At 44.2% G+C, this 22,912-nt stretch overlaps 2 protein-coding genes across 5 annotated transcripts in view; one reads left to right on the forward strand and one right to left on the reverse strand.

Moving 5' to 3' along the window:
• The window catches only part of LOC146049924 (zinc finger and BTB domain-containing protein 25-like), a 41,040-nt gene that overhangs the window by 12,987 nt on the left and 5,141 nt on the right, over positions 1 to 22,912 (reverse strand). Inside the window, exon 1 of one of the 3 annotated variants that reach the window (XM_083166608.1) lies at positions 131 to 222. The exons of 1 other annotated variant lie outside the window; for it this stretch is intronic. The gene's annotated coding sequence lies outside the window, so the exon portion shown is untranslated. Of the gene's footprint in view, positions 1 to 100; positions 223 to 22,912 lie in introns of those variants that run through there. One more of the 3 variants, XM_083166610.1, reaches the window with a different exon arrangement.
• Positions 116 to 6,877, forward strand: ZBTB1 (zinc finger and BTB domain containing 1). Of its 2 annotated transcripts, none has more exons than XM_083166604.1 (3): positions 116 to 378; positions 2,462 to 2,537; positions 4,165 to 6,877. In XM_083166604.1, the coding sequence occupies exon 3, from the start codon at positions 4,184 to 4,186 to the stop codon at positions 6,245 to 6,247; it is 2,064 nt and encodes a 687-aa protein (XP_083022730.1). In that variant the 5' UTR covers positions 116 to 378; positions 2,462 to 2,537; positions 4,165 to 4,183; the 3' UTR covers positions 6,248 to 6,877. The 2 variants fall into 2 exon arrangements, with proteins under 2 accessions (XP_083022730.1, XP_083022731.1); XM_083166605.1 differs by lacking the exon at positions 116 to 378 and adding an exon at positions 388 to 754.

Genomic DNA, 22,912 nt, shown 5'->3' on the forward strand with positions numbered 1-22,912 from the left:
AAGCCCCGCCTCCACCTTCAGTACAGCGCGAGGCTCCCTCCGCCCACATGTAAAATTCCACAGGAAGCAACGGCTCTAGTACCCACAATGCCCCGCTCACCGTGCACAGCACCCACAATGCCCCGCTCACCGTGCACAGCAGCCGCAGCAGCACAGGCGCTCCTGTCACCGGCTGGGGGGGTCCCCTCGCTCTGACGTGCATACGCACCAAGTCTGGGCGGGGCGTGGGTAGTGACTCTGTCACATGACGTTTTTGTATGTATGGTATTGGCACCGGCAAGAAGCAGTGTGTGGTCGTAGTTTAAGTGCCGCTGCCAACGTCGTTGAAGAAGTGTGTGGGCGGGCATCATAGACGGGCTAATTCTAGCACATTGGATGGTACAGCACTAGAAGCTTAGCATGCTGGGATTTGTGGTGCAACTATGGGAAGTTATGACTGGAGAAACTATCCCCCCAACTATTTTATATCCTGGTTTGAATGGACGTCGGTCACATAAAGGGGTGATTCAGATTGGTGCAGGCTGAATTCTCTAGCCCGACCAATGTTTGTGGTTTGGGCAAGGGTGAATATGAGTGAGGTGTTCACTCAATAGGGGGCAGAAGCAGAGGAACGCCAGCTTTTCTGGGCACACCCACTGTGAACATAGGCATGCCCATGTCTGCTTGGGGCGGGCGGCTGATGTCAGTGCTCGCCCCAAATTCGTCAAATTCCAGGCTGACCTTTCTTTACGGACAGTGGAAAAATCATACTATGGTGAGCGACCATCCAATGATTTCTCCTCCTTGCTTCCCCATGCGAGTGAATCCACACTTGCACGCTACTGCAGACATTTGGCAGGGTGGCGTTTACCTGCTTGCTAGACAGCGAATATATTCTGCCTTGCAAGCAGGTCTGAATCAAGCCCAAAGTTATTGCTGCACATATGTTATACTGTATTATTTTATTACCGTTATTGTATAACCGATCGCAGTGTTCTCCCCAGAAATGTTTTCCAGCTGGGTGGCATCGAGAAGTAGCTGGGGGGGGGGGGGGGGGGTGGCGGCTTCTGGCTTGGTAATAAAAAAATGAGGCGCTGCACTGTCAGAGGGGTGTGTTTATCACCGCCTATTGGCACTCATTGCAGTTAAAAAAATTCTCTCAGCCCACACCGCCAGACACACAGTAAAACTAAGGACAGTGTGCGGCGTGCGCCAAAAATGTACACTGTCATACCTACTACACTTGACACACCCATTACATGCCATAATGCCTATTACACATTATGCCACGCCGTAATACCTATTACATATTATACCACACGCCATAATGCCCATTACATATACCACACGCCGTAATGCTGCATAAGTGCCACTTACCTACATGCTCGTTGCTATGGGTTGCACGCTTGATGCCAGGGGTTGCATGCTCATCAGGTGCACATGTTTTTTGCCAGGGGTACAAGCTCTGGGGTGCGTGCTGCCCGATCCAATGAAAGAGATCTGCATATCAATTAATCTGTAGATATATCTGCCAGTGTGTACCACGTTTTAAGTATTTAAGCTCCTTACACACTAGCCAAATTGAGTGTACATACTGAATGATATAAGTAAATTATATTATTCAGTGTTGTCACGAGGACCCGCTGAACATGTGGGTCATTAGCTCTATTGCTAAGATCGACCCGCAAATTCCGCAGATGAGCCTCGTTGTTAACGATGGGCAAGAGCACGCATCGTTTATTTATTAACAGTTTCTTATCTAGCGCAGCATATTTCGCTGCGCTTTACAAAAGGAAACAGTGATACAACAAACATGGTATTTACAGTCAAAAGGTAGGAGGGCCCTGCTCTCAAGCATACCATCTATAGTATGATATTGAGTGTATACACTGGATATTTTAATATATAATCTAGTGAGTATGGTACTTTAGTATCTATACAATTCTGGGGCAAGATCAGGCTGGTGGGCTGGCCATCGTTACTAAAAATCTGTTTTTCAATAGCCAAATAATTTTATTTTGTATGTCCAGCTTAAGCATCTGTAATATACCCCTCAGATATAATGTGCCATTGAGTGATAGTTCTGTGAGGCTCAGATTACAAGGCTTTATAATCGCCAGCAGGTAAGCAGAAGGCTGCACTAGCCTTAATAGAGAATAGCAACTACACTACTACCATTTACAAGGCAATGCCAGGCTATGTGCCTCTCTTTCTTTACACTACATGTCCAGTAGATTGTGTGTATCTATGCCCAGCAGGTGGCGTCCACAATCAGTGCAGACACTGCAGAGTGAGACGGAAGGAGCTCAATGTAGCCTCCCCTTCCCCTCAATGCTCCCGGGGCAGGGAGGGACTAGGGAGCCGGTGGTGGCTGACTTAGATTTCTGGGGTTGCTGTCAGGCAGTGGGGGGGTCTTGCTGCAGAGATACCCCGGGGTGCCACCCTTCGCCAGTATTCGGGTACTAACGCTCTGGCATTGCAGGTGGTTCTTCCAGTCCGTGTCGGTGTCGCTGGCCCCAAACAACCAGGTCTGCATGCAACCCGGGTACCCAGGCAAGGTGAGTGCATAGTGCCACTTCTGCTCACTGGTTGTTACATGTATGTGATCTGTATCTCTGGCATGGGCAGCGTACCATGCAGAATGTGCAGTCTTGTGCAAGTCCCTGTATATTGTGTTATGTCAGGCACATTGCATGTATGAATTATACGCACTACTGTACGGTATTCTATAGAACAGACAGCGAATTCTCGGGCCGTGCCTTTGATTGACAGGCCGTGGAGACTCACAACTTGCAACTCACAAGAGCTCTCCGATTGGCTGTGTGGGGGATGTGACTTCACAGGATGACAGCAGGAGCAGGCCTGGAGGAGGATGATCACAACATCTTTACCCCTTCCTTCCTGCTGTATACCACCACAGTATGCCGCGTACAGTGCACCTCTGGGGGCTGCAAGTGGCTGCTTAGCAGCATAAGCCTTGCTTGAGTAGCTGCCAACAGCTCCCCCGTAATTTCCAGGGACATTCCACAGATCTAATGCCATTTCCTGTGTTACCAACTGCACAATGCATTTTCCATTACGTTTTATCTAAAATGCAAAACAACAACAAAAAGAAACCCAGATAAAAACATTGTGCCTATTGCTTACCTTCTTTCAATAATAGTAAAACTATTTCTGAAGTTTACACCTGTACAGTATTTACTCACTGTGTAGCCACTTTAGAACACTCATATTATAGTTGGGGGGGTACATATAGAAACTATCAGGAATTTTGGGGCCCGGAGCTCATCTCCAGTCCGGGCCTCCCCCATTACCCTCCTCACTTGGCTTACCGCAACCCGGCTCCTGCTTCCCCATCTCCTCTTCCCCTGAGCTGCAGCCCGGAGGTCCCCGAGCACAGACTTCTTCAACTCAGGATGCCAGCGACCAATTAAAATGCAGCACCGCCAATAGCTCGCATACCAGCAGCTGCTCTGATTGGCTGCCGGTACGCAAGCTATGATTGGCTCAGAAGCCGGTGTAACATTTTAGTTGACCGTCATAGTGTACCTTCTAGAAATGCTGGCGGGCAGGGCGCCGCTGCACGTGGGCAGCGCAAGGGGGGGCGGACCGGGCCAGCCAACGTCACAGTTGTTCGCAGTCCCGTCACAAAAGGAGCACTGCCGGGATGCGATGTCATGAAAAGGGGCGGGCCCGGCCACCGCCGTCACTAAAGGGGGGCAGGCCCGGCCTCGCCGAAGTTGCTGTGCTGCCGGGAACACTACACCAGCGTCCTGGGGTGAAAAAGCTTGCGCTCCAGGACCTGCTTTGTTCAGCGCACTGAGAAAGTCTGGGGAGGGGGGTGCTGGGCTGGGCTGCAGTGGGCAAAATAAGCTGCCCGGGCCCTTCCGGAGGCCAGGGCCTGGGACAGCTGTACCCACAGCACCCCCCTATTGGTGGCTCTGGTGTTTTCCGTACTCCTGTCTTCAGAGCATGCTAAAAGTCCGGGTTTAAGGGTGCTTGAGCAAAAGTGGCTTATTATCTGTCAGGTCGATTTAACTGTCTGTGCTCATGCATGAATAACCTTAAAACCTTGACTGCTAGAGTGCCTTAAGGACTGAGTTTGGGAGCCATTGCATTATGTTATGTGAGGGTAGTGTTTAGATAACTGATAATAAATAACCTTTTTTCTGTCTTTCCATAAAGGCACTACTGAAAAACCAATATGATGGGAAAGTCAAGCCATTGTAGTTATGTACTGCAGCAGCTCTACAACCAGAGGGAATGGGGTTTCCTCTGCGACTGTTGTGTCTCCATCAATGACATCTATTTCCAAGCTCACAAGGCCGTCCTTGCAGCCTGCAGCTCTTATTTTAAGATGATGTTTATAAACCATCAGCACACAGTAGCACAGATCAACCTCACCAACACAAAGATCAACCCAGAATGTTTTGATCTCATATTGCAGTTCATGTACCTGGGTAAAATCTTGAATGCTCCAGAGAATTTTGAGCAGCTGAAGCATGCCATGAGTTACTTACAGCTGTATGTTGTCCCTGATAGCTTGGAAGATATACAGGATATAGATTCCTCTATCAAATGTTCCTCTTCTGCATCTAGTAGTCTGAGCAATAAAATGGTTTTCGGTGTCCGTATGTATGAAGGACCCACGGCGAAGAGTGAAGAGGAACCCAGTAGGTGGACCTCTGAGCCAGTCTTATCTGTAAATACCGTGCATGAAAAACCAGCTAACAGCATTGTGCCTCAAACTTTCCGTAAACAGATGCAGAGCACCTACAAGAAAACTCCTTCCCCAAAAGTATCCAACACAAGAGAGCGTGGAACCAGACGCTTTGGGCGGAGCTACACTTGTGAAAGCTGTGGATTTGTGTTCAGTTGTGAAAAGCTTCTGGATGAACACTCCCAAACCTGCACCAATAGGCATTTTTTCCAGAGCCAAGAACAGCCCGGCAACGAACAAAGCCAGAGTGGGAGCGAATCACCAGTCTCAAAGTTTTCTCCAACCCATGACAGTACCAATAAAGTAGACTCAAGTCAATCGGTGGAGGAAAGCTCGTCTTCCACAAGTACGAAAGACATGTCTACTGCGTTGAACCAAATGAAAAATTCAATCATAGACACTAGTGAGAAAAACCCAGTAATTATAAAAATTGAGTCTGACGAGAATTCCATTGTAGAAATGGATGATATTAATATTGTGAAAATCTCAGATAAAGACTATTTTGAATCCTCTGACATAGATGACTTAGAGGAAGACCCCGATGAACCCATTGGTGCTTACTATTTACGAGAACAATACAACCGAAGTAGGAGTGAGAAGTTATCTATGAATGTGCAACCTGGATGCAGAAAAGATGGCTACATGAGTCGGAATGGAGGTGTGACCGGTGAATCTACATCCGATATGGTGTGTGAACTCTGTGGCTTGACCGTCACGGAGCATGACCTCTCATCTCACTACCTGTCCAAGCATATAGAAAATATATGTGCATGTGGAAAATGTGGCCAAATCCTTGTGAAAGGTAGACAGTTGCAGGAGCATGCACAGAGATGCGGTGGTCCCCAGGACCAACTGGAGGACGATGCAAGGAATGATGACGAGAGAATACACTTTGAAGATGGTATGGAAGAGTCATCTGCAGGGGGAGAGGTACTGGTAGACATGTGGGATGATGTCAATGAAAGCAGCGTTCCAAAACAACTTTATAAGCATTCCTCTTGTCCTTACCGCTGTCCTAATTGCGGGCAGCGCTTTGAGTCTGAGAACCACGTGGTAGAACATATGTCTCAATGTTTCGATCATGAAGTCTTCAGGAGTTCCATTTCCGATGAGACCGATCGAGATCACCGAAGGAAACACTTTTGCGATATTTGTGGTAAAGGCTTTTACCAGCGTTGTCATCTAAGGGAACATTACACCGTACACACCAAGGAAAAACAGTTTTCATGCCAGACTTGTGGGAAGCAGTTTTTACGGGAACGCCAACTCAGGCTGCATAATGATATGCACACAGGCATGGCTAGATATGTCTGCTCCATGTGCGACCAGGGTAATTTTCGAAAGCATGACCATGTGCGTCACATGATCTCCCATTTATCGGCAGGAGAAACTATATGTCAAATTTGCTTTCAGATCTTCCCAAGTAACAACCTTCTTGAACAGCATATGGATATCCACCTGTATACCTGCGGAGTCTGTGGGGCTAAGTTTAATTTGAGAAAAGATATGCGTGCACACTATAATTCTAAGCATTTTAAAAAAGCTTAGGAATCTTACTGACTAAAACTTCTTTATGGTAAAACCAAAGATTTAATCAACACAGGATTTATATTTAAAAAGACTAATCCAGAAATTCTGCACATCTGTTTTATTTCAGCAAAACCCTGGAATAGAAATATTTCACGTCAAAAGCAAATATGTGCAACAAAAAATTTAAATGACAAAAAACTTTATATGTATATATTACACTTTTATTTTTCACTATATTTGTATTCTGACTGTTAAAATATAGAGTTCATTGGAAAACTTTTGTTTGTATTGTAATAACGATTGAATGTATAATACGTACAACATTTCTACCACTTATATAGCATGATTTATTGCTAAAAGTTAGTTTGATATTTTTGTTGAACAATATATTTAGTATGCGGTTACTATATAAAGACTGGTATATTGCACATCGTATTTATGATGTAGACATTATCCTAATGTTTTCCCTTTTGAAGTAAATAAAAACTAGATCTCACATTAGTTATTTGTTTAAACAGTGCTTATGCTTAGATAGCACCTCTGATATTTTATGCAGTTTATTGAGTACATATGTATACATTACTTTATTTATATGAAGACACACTGTGTATGCAGAGAAAATGCAATAAAAAAAAAAGACAAATGATATAAAATGAACTTTATTTATAATTAGCAGTGTAGCTAAGATGGCAATTTTTGTGACTTGGCAAAATCATGTGCACTGTGGGTGGTGAAGGGTTATAAAATGTGCAGATGGGTTTGTAATTGAGATGGAGTAAAGTTCCATGCACACCTGACAATTTTTGAGAAGAGATCACTCATTTTGGCCCCTCTGAGCTCTATCTTTAAAGAAATCATTTAGAGTGTTTGTTCAATATCGTAAACCATCTCCTGTTCATCGGTAATGACCAAATGTCCCCCACCCCTAATGTGAGGAAAATTGTTAGCAATATTGAGAATATACACTAAATTAGGGGTCCTCAAATGATTATGATCAGACAATAACAATAATTACAGGACCCCAGCAAGTTACTGCAGAAGGTCATCACGTCACATGTGTAGTCAGCAGACAGCACATACATGGCAGCATTGTGGAGGTACAGAGTGATGGGAGGAGTCTAATATACCATAACCCATCACATCACATGTGTAGTCAGCAGACAGCACATACAGGGCAGCATTGTGGAGGCACAAAATGATGGGAGGAGTCTAATATACCATAACCTATCACATCACATGTGTAGTCAGCAGACAGCACATACATGGCAGCATTGTGGAGGAACCTAAAAGAAATTCAACAGATTTTTCAGACTCCTTGAATCACTGACTGAGATTAGAAAAGTCATCAGCCTGATGGTCAGCAACATGGAGTCACGACCCCATGCTGAGAAGGTTGGGACCCGCTTCGGGGTCAGGACCCACAGTTTGAGAACCTTTGCACTAAATGATTTTTATTTTTTTAAAGATATCGTTCAGAAGGGCCAGAATTTAGAATGTACGTTCAATATTGTTAACGATCTCCCATGACCAAACACCCTCCAACACCTGTTCTGCATGCTCAATGTTGACTATATTGTTAACAAGGCATGCAGCAGTTGGGGGTTGGGTGAGATCACTGAACAAAATTGTTTACCGTTATTGTTCAGTGTGTACACACAATATTGTATGCCCGGGAGTTCAAGTACAACAGAGTGTACAAGGCTCAAGGTGTAGATAATGCCAACCCCGGGGCATTTTTAAAATTCTGGGAATCGGGATTGAAAAATGCTCGCTCGCGGGATTGGCATCTCTAGAAGAAAAACGCCCCGCCCCCCACATTTACTTACTTAGGAGAGCGGGGCAGGGTGCAGCATTGCGGTGTAGCCATGAGGAGGAGTCGGCTGCTTGGAGTGCTGAGGAGAGCTGGGAGCACAATCGGCCACTTGGACTGCTGGAAGTGCTGATCGGGAGGTGGAGGGTTCCGGACATTTAGGGGCCAAATCCTGGGATCCCACCAATCCCTGGATTGGCCACCCTAGTAGATACGTCCTAGCCTAACTCTAAATCACTTAGCCAAAATAAAGCTGCCCAGTATTTGTCTGTAATATGGAAGTACTTGCCCTGCATTGGAAGAGCTACATCTGTACCCTATGCATTGCATCATGATTTTCAAGGTGCAAACTTACATTATATTAGCTGGGTTGTTTCCTAAAGCTTGGCAAACACTGAGGGATATGTCCGTAGAATTTGCGGGCTCCAGCGATACACATACGCCGGTGCCTGCAGTCACTAGCAACATCATCAGGTTTCATGTGCTGTACATCATGTCTGTCGATCTCACTAGTATCTTGTGGTCTGCTAATAAAGGGGATTGATCCCGGCGTTCAAAATCCCGATGCCGGAATTCCGACAAGGATTCCGAATATAGATTTTAGTAAATAAACCCCTATATGTCAAAATTTAACTTTTATTAATCCTTTCAAAAAGGAAACTATGGACGGACGCTTGTATAAGCATACTGCACCATTATTAAGAAATCGGTGAATCCTGGTATATCCTGAGGGAAGAATAAGCTCTCAAATTCCCAGGATTTAAGCGGTGAAATATAAGTACAATTCTGATATTAACACATTTATAAGTAAAAATAAAAATACATACAACAAAAATTAGGTTTTGTAACCCTATCTAAAAATACAAATGCATATATGCTTCACAGAAAAAAAGTGCAAATATTAGTATATGTCGCGGTCTCCAATAATCAATTACAATTCTCCATTGGATCAATATTCACAGGATATGATATAGTAGAACCTGTTAGAATAAATTCACTTATTATGGGTGAATGTATATTATAAGGATACAAAAAAAGGGGAAAGCACAGAATGTCCAATATGGTGCACCTTGGAAAGAATGTACAATAAAATGTAACTTTTAATGAAGGATATTTAAAAGGTTGCGAACATATAAAAACACACTAACATACACATACACACAAATGGTGATTTAAAAGAGGAAGAATTCCTCATGCAGTGTGCCCCGGGATTGTAATACAAATAACAATTGGAAATTTTATTATATACGTCTCCTGGTGTGTATGCACCGAGGAGAACCCCACTTGAAAGTTGCTGTTAAACTCAAGAACAGTTGTGATTCATATGTAACCCTTAAATAAGATCTACCATGAGATCGGGTTCGTATGTGCCAGCTCAGTCTGTATTGTAGGGAGGCTGACTGCCAAATCCTATTAACCGTGTGATACGGAGACCCTTACAGCACAACTGTTAAACCAATCACTGGTATGGATCGGTAAACTTGAGATTTAAACAGAAATAATTATAAATGATTGCGACTTTGTTAATGACCCTAAGAAATAAGATCCACTGTGGGATCGGATTCAGGGTTTACGCTCAATTAGTATTAGAGAGAGGCTTAAAACTGGTATCTGGAATTTGACCTGGTGCAGGGTGTGGAGAGCGTCTCCGTTACCTGCCCTTGTGGCGGTCACCGTTACCGTGTCTAAGAGAGTCGCCTAAACTCTGTTTGTGAGGAGCGTCTGAGGTATGTGCCCTTGCATGGCCTCAGAAGGATCGGAGTGCTGCTAGAGTCAGGTGACGGCCGTCAGATCCTGATCAGTGAGCAGCAGGGTTCCGTATGCGGTGGAGACCCGTCAGGCGCAACCATACATAAATCAAAATACAGTGGTAAGTGGGGAGAGGGTATGGGGGGACACACTGCGAGCTGTCGGCGCACGCTTCGCAAGAGCTTCGTCAGGACCACCCACTGGGCGTCCGGAAGCCATTTTTATACCTTAGCTCCTCCTCATTATTATGCTAATTAAGGGAGCGGTTAGTCACATACTGAAAGTATGTCATAGATTGAATCAATCAGTTAATTGTTTATCTGACAGTCTGGGTCAGTGTTAAATGTCTTGTATATTTATTATTTGAGGACCATTGTCTCCTGATTTTGTTTGTGTACATTGTGTATGTATCTAAATCAATAATAAATGGACAAAAAGTGGAGCAGTGCATTATATGAGGACTTAATGAGGTTAATTGCACGATTTAAAGGGTAATTGGTAATTGTCATAGTTATTGAAAAAAGGTTTCCAAAAGGATGATTGAATGTTTCTTACACTTGAATGTTTCTTACATTTGAATGTTGCATGTTTCTTAGATTTAAAATCATATACTACTATGCTGAGGGACAACATTTATGATGATGTTATTTCTATGATTATGGACAATGATGGGTCTGCTATGCCCTTAAATAACCAGTGGCTATTAGATGTTAAGTATGGTGTGTTGCGACCAGATCATCTGTCCAACACGGGTACTGATTTAGCCTACAGACCGGGCGATCTAGGAGACTATACAGTTCTCTTATTAAGAGAACTGTATAGTCTCCTAGATCGCCCGGTCTGTAGGCTAAATCAGTACCCGTGTTGGACAGATGATCTGGTCGCAACACACCATACTTAACATCTAATAGCCACTGGTTATTTAAGGGCATAGCAGACCCATCATTGTCCATAATCATAGAAATAGCATCATCATAAATGTTGTCCCTCAGCATAGTAGTATATGATTTTAAATCTAAGAAACATGCAACATTCAAATGTAAGAAACATTCAATCATCCTTTTGGAAACCTTTTTTCAATAACTATGACAATTACCAATTACCCTTTAAATCGTGCAATTAACCTCATTAAGTCCTCATATATTGCACTGCTCCACTTTTTGTCCATTTATTATTGATTTAGATACATACACAATGTACACAAACAAAATCAGGAGACAATGGTCCTCAAATAATAAATATACAAGACCTTTAACACTGACCCAGACTGTCAGATAAACAATTAACTGATTGATTCAATCTATGACATACTTTCAGTATGTGACTAACCGCTCCCTTAATTAGCATAATAATGAGGAGGAGCTAAGGTATAAAAATGGCTTCCGGACGCCCAGTGGGTGGTCCTGACGAAGCTCTTACGAAGCGTGCGCCGACCGCTCGCAGTGTGTCCCCCCATACCCTCTCCCCACTTACCACTGTATTTTGATTTATGTATGGTTGCGCCTGACGGGTCTCCACCGCATACGGAACCCCGCTGCTCACTGATCAGGATCTGACGGCCGTCACCTGACTCTAGCAGCACTCCGATCCTTCTGAGGCCGTGCAATGGCACATACCTCAGACGCTCCTCACAAACAGAGTTTAGGCGACTCTCTTAGACACGTAACGGTGACCGCCACAAGGGCAGGTAACGGAGACACTCTCCACACCCTGCACCAGGTCAAATTCCAGATACCAGTTTTAAGCCTCTCTGTAATACTAATTGAGCGTACACCCTAAATCCGATCCCACAGTGGATCTTATTTCTTAGGGTCATTAACAAAGTCGCAATCATTTATAATTATTTCTGTTTAAATCTCAAGTTTAACGATCCATACCAGTGATTGGTTTAACAGGTGCGCTGTAAGGGTCTCCGTATCACACGGTTAATAGGATTTGGCAGTCAGCCTCCCTACAATACAGACTGAGCTGACACATACGAACCCGATCTCATGGTAGATCTTATTTAAGGGTTACATATGAATCACAACTGTTCTTGAGTTTAACAGCAACTTTCAAGTGGGGTTCTCCTCGGTGCATACACACCAGGAGACGTATATAATAAAATTTCCAATTGTTATTTGTATTACAATCCCGGGGCACACTGCATGAGGAATTCTTCCTCTTTTAAATCACCATTTGTGTGTATGTGTATGTTAGTGTGTTTTTATATGTTCGCAACCTTTTAAATATCCTTCATTAAAAGTTACATTTTATTGTACATTCTTTCCAAGGTGCACCATATTGGACATTCTGTGCTTTCCCCTTTTTTTGTATGCTCAAATCTCATGTCTCATGGTAGCACACCCTTACAGGTTTACCTAAGTGAATTCCACACGAAATAACCTATACAAGGGTCCACCTGAACTAAACCAATACCATACTTTCCTGTGCGACTGGTACAAACCCCTGCTTTGTATATTATAAGGAGTTTTCCATGGGTGATATAAAATCACAGAAGGTGCTAATAGCCCAATAGAACAATTCCAGTGGATACAATTGTTACTGGTATGCCGGAAAGAGTTACTTTAGCCAATTAGCATGTAGCAAACATGCAGTAGGAGTGAAGGCTGGTTTCCAAAAAAGCTGGCTTGTTTAGCACGTGGGTGGAAATAAATACAGTCTCTCACATTCGTAAGTTCCACTTATATTTTAAAGCACAGTGATTTTGTGGGCTTACTCTGTGTGTATTATAGCTGAAGTCCTCAGCATTTAGCGGCTCCGGAGTAAGGAAGATGTAAGGTACCCGATATCCTTCTGTTGTGCGGCAAATGCCGGGGCCAGTACCGTGTCTCTGGTCGTCTCGCAGGAGACACTTAGGGCTTTATTCTAGTTCACTCTTTCTGACAAAATCCTTCTTAGATGGACAAAACCATGTGCACTGCAGGGGGACAGCTGTAAAATGAGCAGAGCAAATTAGATTTGGTGAGTTATTTTGTTTCTGTGCAGGGTAAATACTGGCTGCTTTATTTTTACACTGCAATATAGATCTCACTTTGAAGTAAAACCCCACCCAAATCTAACTCTCTCTGCACATGTTACATCTGCCCCACCTGCAGTGCAAATGGATTTGTCCATCTAAGAAGGATTTTGTCAGAAAGAGTGAACTAGAATAAGGCCCTTAGTTTTAGCAGGCAGAAGTCCTGTACAGAAGCCGGTAACAGACAAGTAAGATCGCCGCACAGTCTGTGTCTCAGTGCGGTCAGCCGGTTAGCACGCTGTATCAGCTGGAGAGCTTGGAGACCCGACAGGTAATGGGTAGTGACGTCAACGCGTTTAGTTTCCGCTCAGACTGGAAACTTGAAAAAGTATAGGCTAGCTCACATAACACAAGCAGCAGCTAGTGGATATAGATACTACTCCTCTTATCCACATTTATCGATTATATATAAGCGCCAGGTACTGTGTTCAGCCTGACACCTACAGTGCCAGGCTGTTTCACAAACAAAAAAGGAATGTACAAAGGCCCTGATTCTGGTTGACTTGGTAAGCTGCGAAGCTGAAGACAGGGTGGACGGGTGACATCAGCTGCCCACCCCTGGCACACCTCCTGCCCAAATCCCCAAGGGAATGCACAGCATTTTCATGGGGACGCCCATTAAATGCTGGCCATTCCCATGCCTCGACACTCGGGCCCGCCGCCCCCTGCCCTGTGCGAACGGGGCGGCGACTATGTAAGTCACCGAGTCCGTTTGCCCAGAGACTCTGCACATAGAACATTATGCGTATGCGCAGAAAGAAAACATTGCTTCCCTGTGCGAACTATAATGACCCCCCAAAATAACATGTGGCATATGTACTAATATCATGTGGCATATGTACTAATATCATGTGGCATATGTACTAATATCATGTGGCATATGTACTAATAATACACTTAAGCATCAGATATCAGCCACAATCAAATCCTCATTATTTCATCTGAGGAACATAGCCAGAATCAAACACCTCTGAAGATCTGCCAAAAGTCATACATCTATTTGTATCATCTCGATTAGATTACTGCAATGCCCTCTGCCTTGGTCTCACAGCAAAAGAACTGTACCGATTACAGCTGGTACAAAACGCAGCTGCCAGGCTGTTAACCATCCAGCCCCTTTTTAGCCACATAACTCCCATTCTCTACTCCCTTCACTGGCTGCCCATAAAATGGCGAATTATTTTCAAGATTAACTTACTGAGTTTCAAAGCCCTACGTGACCAAGGCCCAAGGTACCTGAAGCAGCTTCTGATTCCACACTGTCCCAGCCGGTTACTGCGATCTGTAGATGAAGGACTTTTAGCAGTACCTAGGATCTCCCAGAATTCATCTGGGGGTCGAGCTTTTATCCATGCGGCTCCGACTCTATGGAACTCATTTCCCCTCACATTTTGAGAAGCCCCCATTCTAGAGAGAATCCTTCAAAAACAGACTCAAGACTTTCCTGTTTACTCAAACATTTCCTTAATTCCCTTAAGTATTGTTTTTGAAAAGCTTTAATATACTTTATTGTTCCTGTACTGTAGTACATTCATTCTATCTGTTAAGCTCCTTGAGTCCTATTGGACAAAGCGCTATATACAGTAAATATAATTATTATTATAATTTAGTATTTTGTGTCAAGGAAGCAGAATAGTAGTAGTAAAGCAAATTTTCATTGGTTCAGTATGGAGGTCTGATTAGGTTCACAAAATAATCTCACAGTGATAATATATGCAAAAAATGTGGTAATGGTAAACTGAAAATCCTAAGCAAGGAAGTCTGACTGTGAACATAATGTACCAGAAACAGTACATTGTCCGATAGCATTTGAGAAACCACAAGTTATAAACAAGGCAATTTCACTAGACAAGCCATGTATTAAAGTTGATTAACTGGCTTGTTCACACACAGCCTACAAGGCTGCATGTGTTCAGGTCTCGGAGGCAAAACAATAGTCACTTAAAAAGCCACATTCATACACAGAAGAGGTGTCGCACAAGGAAGCTTTACTATTACAGCACACCCGGTCACATAATATGCTCTTCTTCCATTTACTGTCTCACAGTGCAGGGTTTACCAAAGCTGCAGTGCAATGTCAGTGGACTACTCTAGACCTGCAGCCCTTACTCACTGCCTGTTTTCTCATCATGTCGTTCACTGCAGCTGCACATTACCGGACAGCAGAAACGGGACCCTGGAATTGTGCAAGAACTGCTGACATATGACTACAGAACTATTAGTCTAATTAGACTTCATTAGACTTTTAGGCCTAATTCAGACCCGTTCATTAAGCTGCGCATGTTTGCAAATTAGCGAACAGGTAAACGCTGCCTGGCCGAACATGCCCCCCCTCTGCTGCGCGAATCCCTGCATTTGCATGCAAGGGGATGTGTACGCTTACACATCCCCTCGCATGCGGCCACATAGGTGAAAAATCAGATGGTTTGCAGATAAAAGACAGTCTAGACTGACGTTCATCTTGGCCGGAGATGGCCGAATTCGGGGCGGGTGCTGACGTCATGTGACATCCGCCCCCCTCCCCCATGCAAGCATCTGTGTGAATTCAAAAAAACTAAAAAAAAAATGGAGATCGGGCGCAGATGGTTCCTCTGAGAAAACCGTCTGATCCCACGACGGAGAAACGCGTTGAGACCGGGAGGACCACCCGGCACCCACTTATACCCACCACTTGTTTCTTCCGTCTGCTTCCCACCTTCATCCCTCGGGGCTGTCACCTACAAGCGGAAGGGCGACCTGCGGCGAACCCTGACTGATCTGCACCATCAACGGGACCCCCGAGAGGTACCACTTGCAATATACCTCACTACAGAGTGCGGCAGGTATCCTGTCACTCCCGCCGTTGGCTCTCCCCAAGGGGCGTCACGGCGGTGGATGAGACGGTAGTCGATCACAGCACCTAGCCGCGCCGCTGTCTGTATTGGACGTGCTCCCGGCTAATCACCATCATCTGCCGGTTGCAGCACAGGGTCATCTATCCTAACAAGTGAGTTGTCCTGCAAGTTACTGTTCATCACTACACCGTTACCCTTTCCTCCCCCCTTCATCAGCCCACTCATCATAATTTCCCATAACCATATTGGATGGACTTTTTTCAAGGACATTACCTTTGTCATTTTCCATACAAGCTCCCAGGAACTGGACATTCCATCTTTCTTTAGTGGGTAAGAGTCCCGGACTTTCATGTACACTACCTGAACTGTGTTGGGTTTCAGTGGCTGCCCAAATGTTGTTTTATTTTAATTAATCGTTTATATTAAATAATATTTGTGATATAAGCCTTTTTATTAACTGTTTTTTAATAAATATCGTGCTTAATTCAGTGCGCTCTCTACAATTATTATTTCTAAATAATAATAACCTATCTGTGTGAATTCATCTCTGCTTGAATTATGACATTCTTTGTGCATGATATTGCTTTATGCATCCTAATACAAAATGAATAATGATTACTATCTGGTAGTAATTAATTCTGCATACACATCCATATTACTAGGCGACTGGCATACCACTCGGTAAGCAGGAGCCCCAAGCTGGTGAGCTTTGATCTTTCCATAACTACTTTGATACGAGTGACATTGCCCTGGCCGTGCCCCCTTTCCCGACAGTAACATACACTGAGTAACCTGCCATTTCCCCATAATTATAATGTGGTCTTTGTGCATGCCCAATACTCCTTATCAACATATGTTAAAATAAAAAAAGATCATAGATGTAAAACAAAGTATTATTTCCACAGACCCATTCACGTGTGGACATTAAGACGCTAGTGAAATGCCTGTCATTAACCTCTTTCTTGCAAAAATAAAAAAATGATGCATCTGTGTGTGTGGCTACCGTAGATGAATGGTTCACGGTTCATTTAGTGCTGCGGCTAAGAGCTGGGGTAGCCAACTCCAGTCCTCGAGAGCTACCAACAGTTCACGTTTTCCACATCTCCTCACAGAATCACAAGTGAAGTAATTAGCTCCACCTGTGGATCTTTAAAAATGTTTCAGCTAGTAATGAGTGCACCTGTGCAGCAGCTAGGTTGTCTGGAAAATGTGAACTGTTGGTAGCTCTCGACGACCGTAGTTGGCTACCACTGAGTCAGAGGCTATGTCCTACCTGAGGCACCATGGGTTACTCCTATACCATCACTTGTATCAGTCTGATTATATATACAGACACAGATGGTATAGGTGCGCTGACACCTGCCCAATTTATCCACAATCAGAAGTGATTTTCTGAGTCCACAGTCTCTTAATTTCGGAAGTGCACTTGTCTTTTTCAGACCACTGCTTCCTTATTTAGTGCCGGGAATCAGCAACACTCTACAGGCATGTCCAACCAACATTGATTTAACCCCTTCCCGACATATGACGTACATGTACGTCATATGACGGTTGCGGGGGAATCAAGCCAGCTCACGGAGTGAGCTGGCTTGAAAGAGAGCAGGTAATGGCTGTATATTACAGCCAGGTACCTGCTCTCACGGCCACGAGCGGCGAGTTCGCCGATCGTGGCCGTTTAACCCTTTAAGCACCGCGGGCAAAGCGCCCGCAGTGCTTAAATAGCTGATCGGAGGGGGGGCGCCCCCCTCCGGCGCCGATCGGGGCCCCCCGCGGCGAGATCGGAGGGTGCCGATCGGTTGCCATGGCAGCCAGGGGTCTAATGTAGACCCCTGTGCTGGCCATGTCAGCATTCCTATTACATCCTGCCTGAGGCAGGATGTAATAGGAAGTGCTGAAAATCACTATGTTCAGCCATAGAGCTCTATGGCTGAACCTAGTACAGGCGATCGCGCCCCCTAGTGGTCAAGTACACTAGGGGGCCTTGTAGTAAAAAAAAAAAAAAAAAAAAAAAAAAAATATTAAAAGTTCAAATAACCCCCCTTTCCCCATTTCACAAATAAAAATAAATAAAAAATAAAAAAATAAACATATTTGGTATCGCCGCGTTCCTAAAAGTCCGATCTATTAAAATATAACATTAGTTATCCCGCACGGTTAAAGGCGTAAACGGAAAAAAATTCCCAACGCCAAAACTACGTTTTTTGGTCGCATCGCCTACCCAAAAAAATGTAACTAAAAGAGATCAGAAAGTCGCACATATCCCATAATGGTATTAATTAAAAAGTACACTTCAGCCCGCAAAAAATGAGCCCTCACCCAGGTCCGTAGGTGGAAAAATAAAAAAAGTTATAAGCCGCAGAACATGGCGACGCGACGCAAATTAGAAAAACCGTAAAATTTTCTATTTTTTTTTTTAGTGGTAAAACGTAACGAAAACTATATAAGTTTGGTATCACCGGAATCGTAACGACCCATAGAATAAAGATAACCCATCATTTTAAACGAACTATGAACTCCAAAAAAACCGTAACCAGCGCAAAATTGTGGAATTGCGTTTTTTTTCCTTTTTACCCCACATTGAATTATTTCCTGATTCCCCAGAATATTATACGGTATAGTAAATGGTACCATTAAAAAGTACAACTTGTCCCGCAAAAAAAAAGCCCTCATGTGTCTATATAGCCGGAAAATTAAAAAAGTTACGCTTATTTGAACGCGAGGAGGAAAAAAAAAAAGAGAAGTTAACAAAAAACGCCCGGTCGGGAAGGGGTTAAAGAAATTAAAAACTGACAATACTGCACTATTAGGTGCCCCTTTTTCCTTTTGTTGTAGACCAGGCATGTCCAACCTTGGCCCTCCAGCTGTTGTGAAACTACAAAACTCATCATGCCTTGTTACAGTTTTGCTATTAGGGAATGCTAAAACTATTGCAAGGCATGCTGGGATGTGTAGTTTCACAACAGCTGGAGGGCCAAGGTTGGACATGCCTGGTCTACAACAAAAGGAAAAAGGGGCACCTAATAGTGCAGTATTGTCAGTTTTTAATTTCTTTAAATCAATATAAAGTCAACTGCAATGTACAGCATGCGTACCAGCTCAGTCCTCAGAGGTGGACTGGTTACCACAAGATGTTACACAAAACTTCCACATTGGCAAGTAACAGGAACATGCGCCCCTAAGTGCACTCACGGATTCCTCCGTCTGGGTAGCTCCGGCAGTCAGCGCACTCCGGTACGCGGCACAGCTCTCGGCACCCTGTTCATCAGCTCCTTCCAAATCACGTCAGTCAAGCCACGCCTCTACGCATTTCGTCACAGACTTCGTCAGTGGAGTGGCCTGATCGACGCTGTGCCCTCTCTTTATCCAGCCCTCCACCAGCAGAGCAGGCTGGATTTGCATATACTTTATTTGCATAGTGGGAACTACTAACGCCTCCTTCCTTCACTGGACAGCGGAGAGTTTCTCCAGTATACGGACATCTAATAAAGAAAATATTCCTCACTCTAGCGAATGATATCGGAACTATAGATATCCGTATAATGGGGGTCAATGTGTTTTCTTTTTGCTTTATATGGGGGCAATACGATTGATTTATTTTTTTATGTGGGGCCAATGCGATATCCGTTTACATGTGATTGCCAAAGTATTTTATTTTTTTACCTGTGGGGCCTATGTGTTTTTCCCTGTGGGGATCTGATGGTGTGCCTTGGCAATTTTAAAATCTTTTTTTTGGTGTGACAAAGGTTGAAAATGTTCTAGAGAATAATAGCTGGAATCGGATTGGTTGCTATGGGCAACATCTCTCACTTTTAAAAACTTAAGGCCCCCATACACTATGCGATTTTCGGCCGATTTCGGCCCTTTGGGCCGATAAATCGGGTGAAATCGGCCCAAAATCGCATGTGTTTGACATCTGATCTGATGCGTGGTCCCGCGCGTATCAGATCGGATCACGGGGTCGGACCTACAGAACATAAGATATATCGGAATCTGAGCCATCATGGGTGCTTTTTAGCACCCATGATGTTCAGATCCGATATATCTTTATATACAGCCCCCCTGTCTTACTAGCAACGCCCCCCCCCCCGCATTGATGGCTCCCGGCGGAGGTAGTGCAGACGGGGACCGCAGGCGTCGCAGAGCAGAGACCGTCGGTGCGGCGGGAGAATAGGAAGAAATCCTATTCAAAATACCGGGCGGCCGCTGATTGGCTGAGCTCTCAGCCAATCAGCGGCCGCTCAGTCGTTTGAATAAGATTTCTTTCTATTCTCCCGCCACGCCGACAGTCTCTGCGACGCCTGCGGTCCCTGCTTGCACTACCTCCGCAGGGAGCCGTCAGTAAGACAGGGGGCGCTGCGGGGGACACAGAGTTGGCAGTAACAGAGCCAGCCAGGAAAAGCTGTCAGCGCTGGAAAAAAAAAGCCCATACAATGAATGGGCAGCCTGTGATTGGCTGAGCGCTCTCTCAGCCTGTCAGCAATTGGCTGAGAGAGCGCTCATCCAATCACAGGCTGCCCATTCATTGTATGGGCTTTTTTTTACAGCACTGACAGCTCCCGCCTCCCCCTGCCCGGCTCTGTCACTGTCCCCCGCAGCGTCCCCTGCACGCTGCCTTAGCAGCGCCCCCCACCAGCAGCCCTGTTCTGCAGCCCCCCCCCTGCTCCCCGGGTTTACATGTGATAAATCGAGACGATTTATCACATGTAAAAAATGGCACATCAAATGCCAATCTCATCAAGCTCCCCCGGGGAGCTGCCGAGGAAGCTCAGGGGGAAGTCGGGGGCGACTTGTCCTCAGGACAAGTCGCCCTAGTGTATGGGGGCCTTTACACTTTAGGAAATGTACCCCTAAATCTAATTCCACATGAAGTCCAGTTGAATGTGCATTTATATAATAGTATTGTAAAATTCAGCATAGTTCCCAGAACTATAGGTGTGGCTCACGGTGCCAAAATGCTAGGCATTCAGTATACCCGATATATATTAATGTCAATCTATGATAAATTGAATAAGTAATAATAATTGAATAAGATATATATATAATCTCCAGTCCACCTCTATGTAATTTCAGTAGCCTATCAGCAACCATGCTTACTTTGCCAGGAATGCCCTCACTCTGCCCAACTCCTCCTATTGGCCATAGCACTCTCTTGCGCCACAAACCCAAGTGACTTGGTAGAAAACTATGCACACCTATGCAAAAGGAGTAGCACAGCAACATCAAAGAGGAGTTTGAGCTGGACCATTGTACAGTACAGAAATGAGGCCCTCTAAATCGATGATTTGACACAACAGGCAACTTCAATGGCTGCAAAGAGTGTGAATTGCTGTTTCCGCAGTGTTTAAAAGCCGCCCATCTTGCACCCTTCACTCGACGCAGATTCGGCTGGGTGAAGTAATTCGCCCGCAACTGAATTCCTCTCAATGCCATTTTCTACAATTTTGGAAAAGTGCTTTTAAGCATACACTCAGGGATGATAGACAACATTAACAACACAGCAACTTCTTCTCTATTAAAAGAATTCTAATTAGTTTTCTGAGATAATTAGTTGTATAATGACCTTGTTCTTTTACTTTGAAATCTTTCTCGGAATACTCCGCAGGCTTTACTTGAATCTGGGATTTAATCAGAATAAATCAGGACAATCGTTTAGAAAATCTATTCCCAAAAGGAGACAAAGGACTGATTATCATTTCACACCTTTCAGAAATGTTACAGTATTGTTTCTCATCAATAGTTTCTCATCAAAGAAAATAGGTTATTGCTGCAACAACTTATTTTCCAATTTCTCTGTCACAATATATTTTAGATGATTAAAGAAATTAATACTTTAGTGCAGTGGGGGCCAAACCGGTCCTCAAGATCTACCAACAGTCCACGTTTTCCAAATCCCCTAGTCGGTGCACAGCTTTAGTCATTCCAAATCACCTAGTTGGGGCACAGCTGCAGTCATTACTAACTGTCACATTTTCAAACACGCGGCATTCATTCCTACTACAGATCCACAGGTTGCCTGAGAAACACATAAGTCGGACCCGATTGTCCCGGGAGCTCCCTGGGATGGATCAAATTCAATTAGGCACTTCATGTGCCAAGTTTTCCATGTGATAAATCGCATGCGGCGCAAAAAACCCATACAAATGAATGGGCAGTCACTGATTGGCTGAGACCTCTCTCAAATGTCTCAGACAATCAATGGCTTCCTATTCATTTGTATGGGCTTTCTTTTTTTTTTTTTAAGTGAAGTGCTCTGCTTCCAACGCTGGCGCTGCCTGGCACGGTCTTCTCCAGCATTAATCCTGACCAAATCACCAACTGTTTGCTGGAATACAGCCCCAAATTTGCAAGGAACCTCCACCATGCTTCACTGTTGCCTACAGAAACTCATTATTGTACCGCTCTTCCTGTCCTTCGATTAACATACTGCCTTCTGTTAATATTTATCTACAGTTTGTTATGGTATAACCAAGTATTTCAAATTTTGTCTCATCAGTTCAGAGCACCTGCAGACATTTTTATACACCCCAGTTTCTACGATTTTGTACATAGTTGAGTCGCTTGGCCTTGTTTCCACGTTGAAGTTATGGCTTTTAGGTCGCAATTCTTCCATGAAGACCACTTCTGACCAGACTTCTCTGAACAGTAGATGGATGAACAAGAGTCCCAAGGAGAAAGTTATTAAGATGGGAGTTATATTTCATATTAGATGTTGCTATGGGCAACCAATCAGATACTATTATCTTCTCGAAGGTGCTAAATAAATAAGTAAATTCTGATTGGTTGCCCATTGCAACATCCCATGTGAAATATAACTCTCATCTTCGTAAATCCCCCCCCCCCCCCCCCCCCCCCCCCCCCCCCCCCCAATGGTTTATGTCAGCTCTGAGCTGATGACACATTTGAACATCTTCTGATTTCTAATGGAAGTAAGCCTGATGTGTCTCATCTGATCCATTAAGTTTCCTTGGCTGACCACTGCATCTACAGTCATCAGTTTCTTTGGGCTACTTCAGAAGAGCTTGAACAGCACATCTTCCAACACCAGTTTGCGTTAAAATCTTGCCTGGGAGAGACCTTGCTGATGCAGTATAACTCCCTAGTGTCTTGATGCTCTGCTCAGTCTGGCCATGGGCCCTTATTCAGATCTGATCACAGTACAAATTTGTTCTCAAAATGGGCAAAACCATGTGCACTGCAGGTGGGCCAGATGTAACATGTACAGAGAGATAAATTTGGGTGGGGTGTGTTGAAACTGAAATCAAAATTGCATT

Source organism: Crinia signifera, chromosome 12 (assembly GCF_055691185.1).
Source record: "Crinia signifera chromosome 12, ASM5569118v1, whole genome shotgun sequence".
Classification (NCBI taxonomy): Eukaryota; Metazoa; Chordata; class Amphibia; order Anura; family Myobatrachidae; genus Crinia; species Crinia signifera.

Excerpts from the sequence above, each read along its gene's own strand:
- ZBTB1 (XM_083166604.1), top strand. The coding sequence starts at position 4,184 with ATGATGGGAAAGTCAAGCCATTGTAGTTATGTACTGCAGCAGCTCTAC.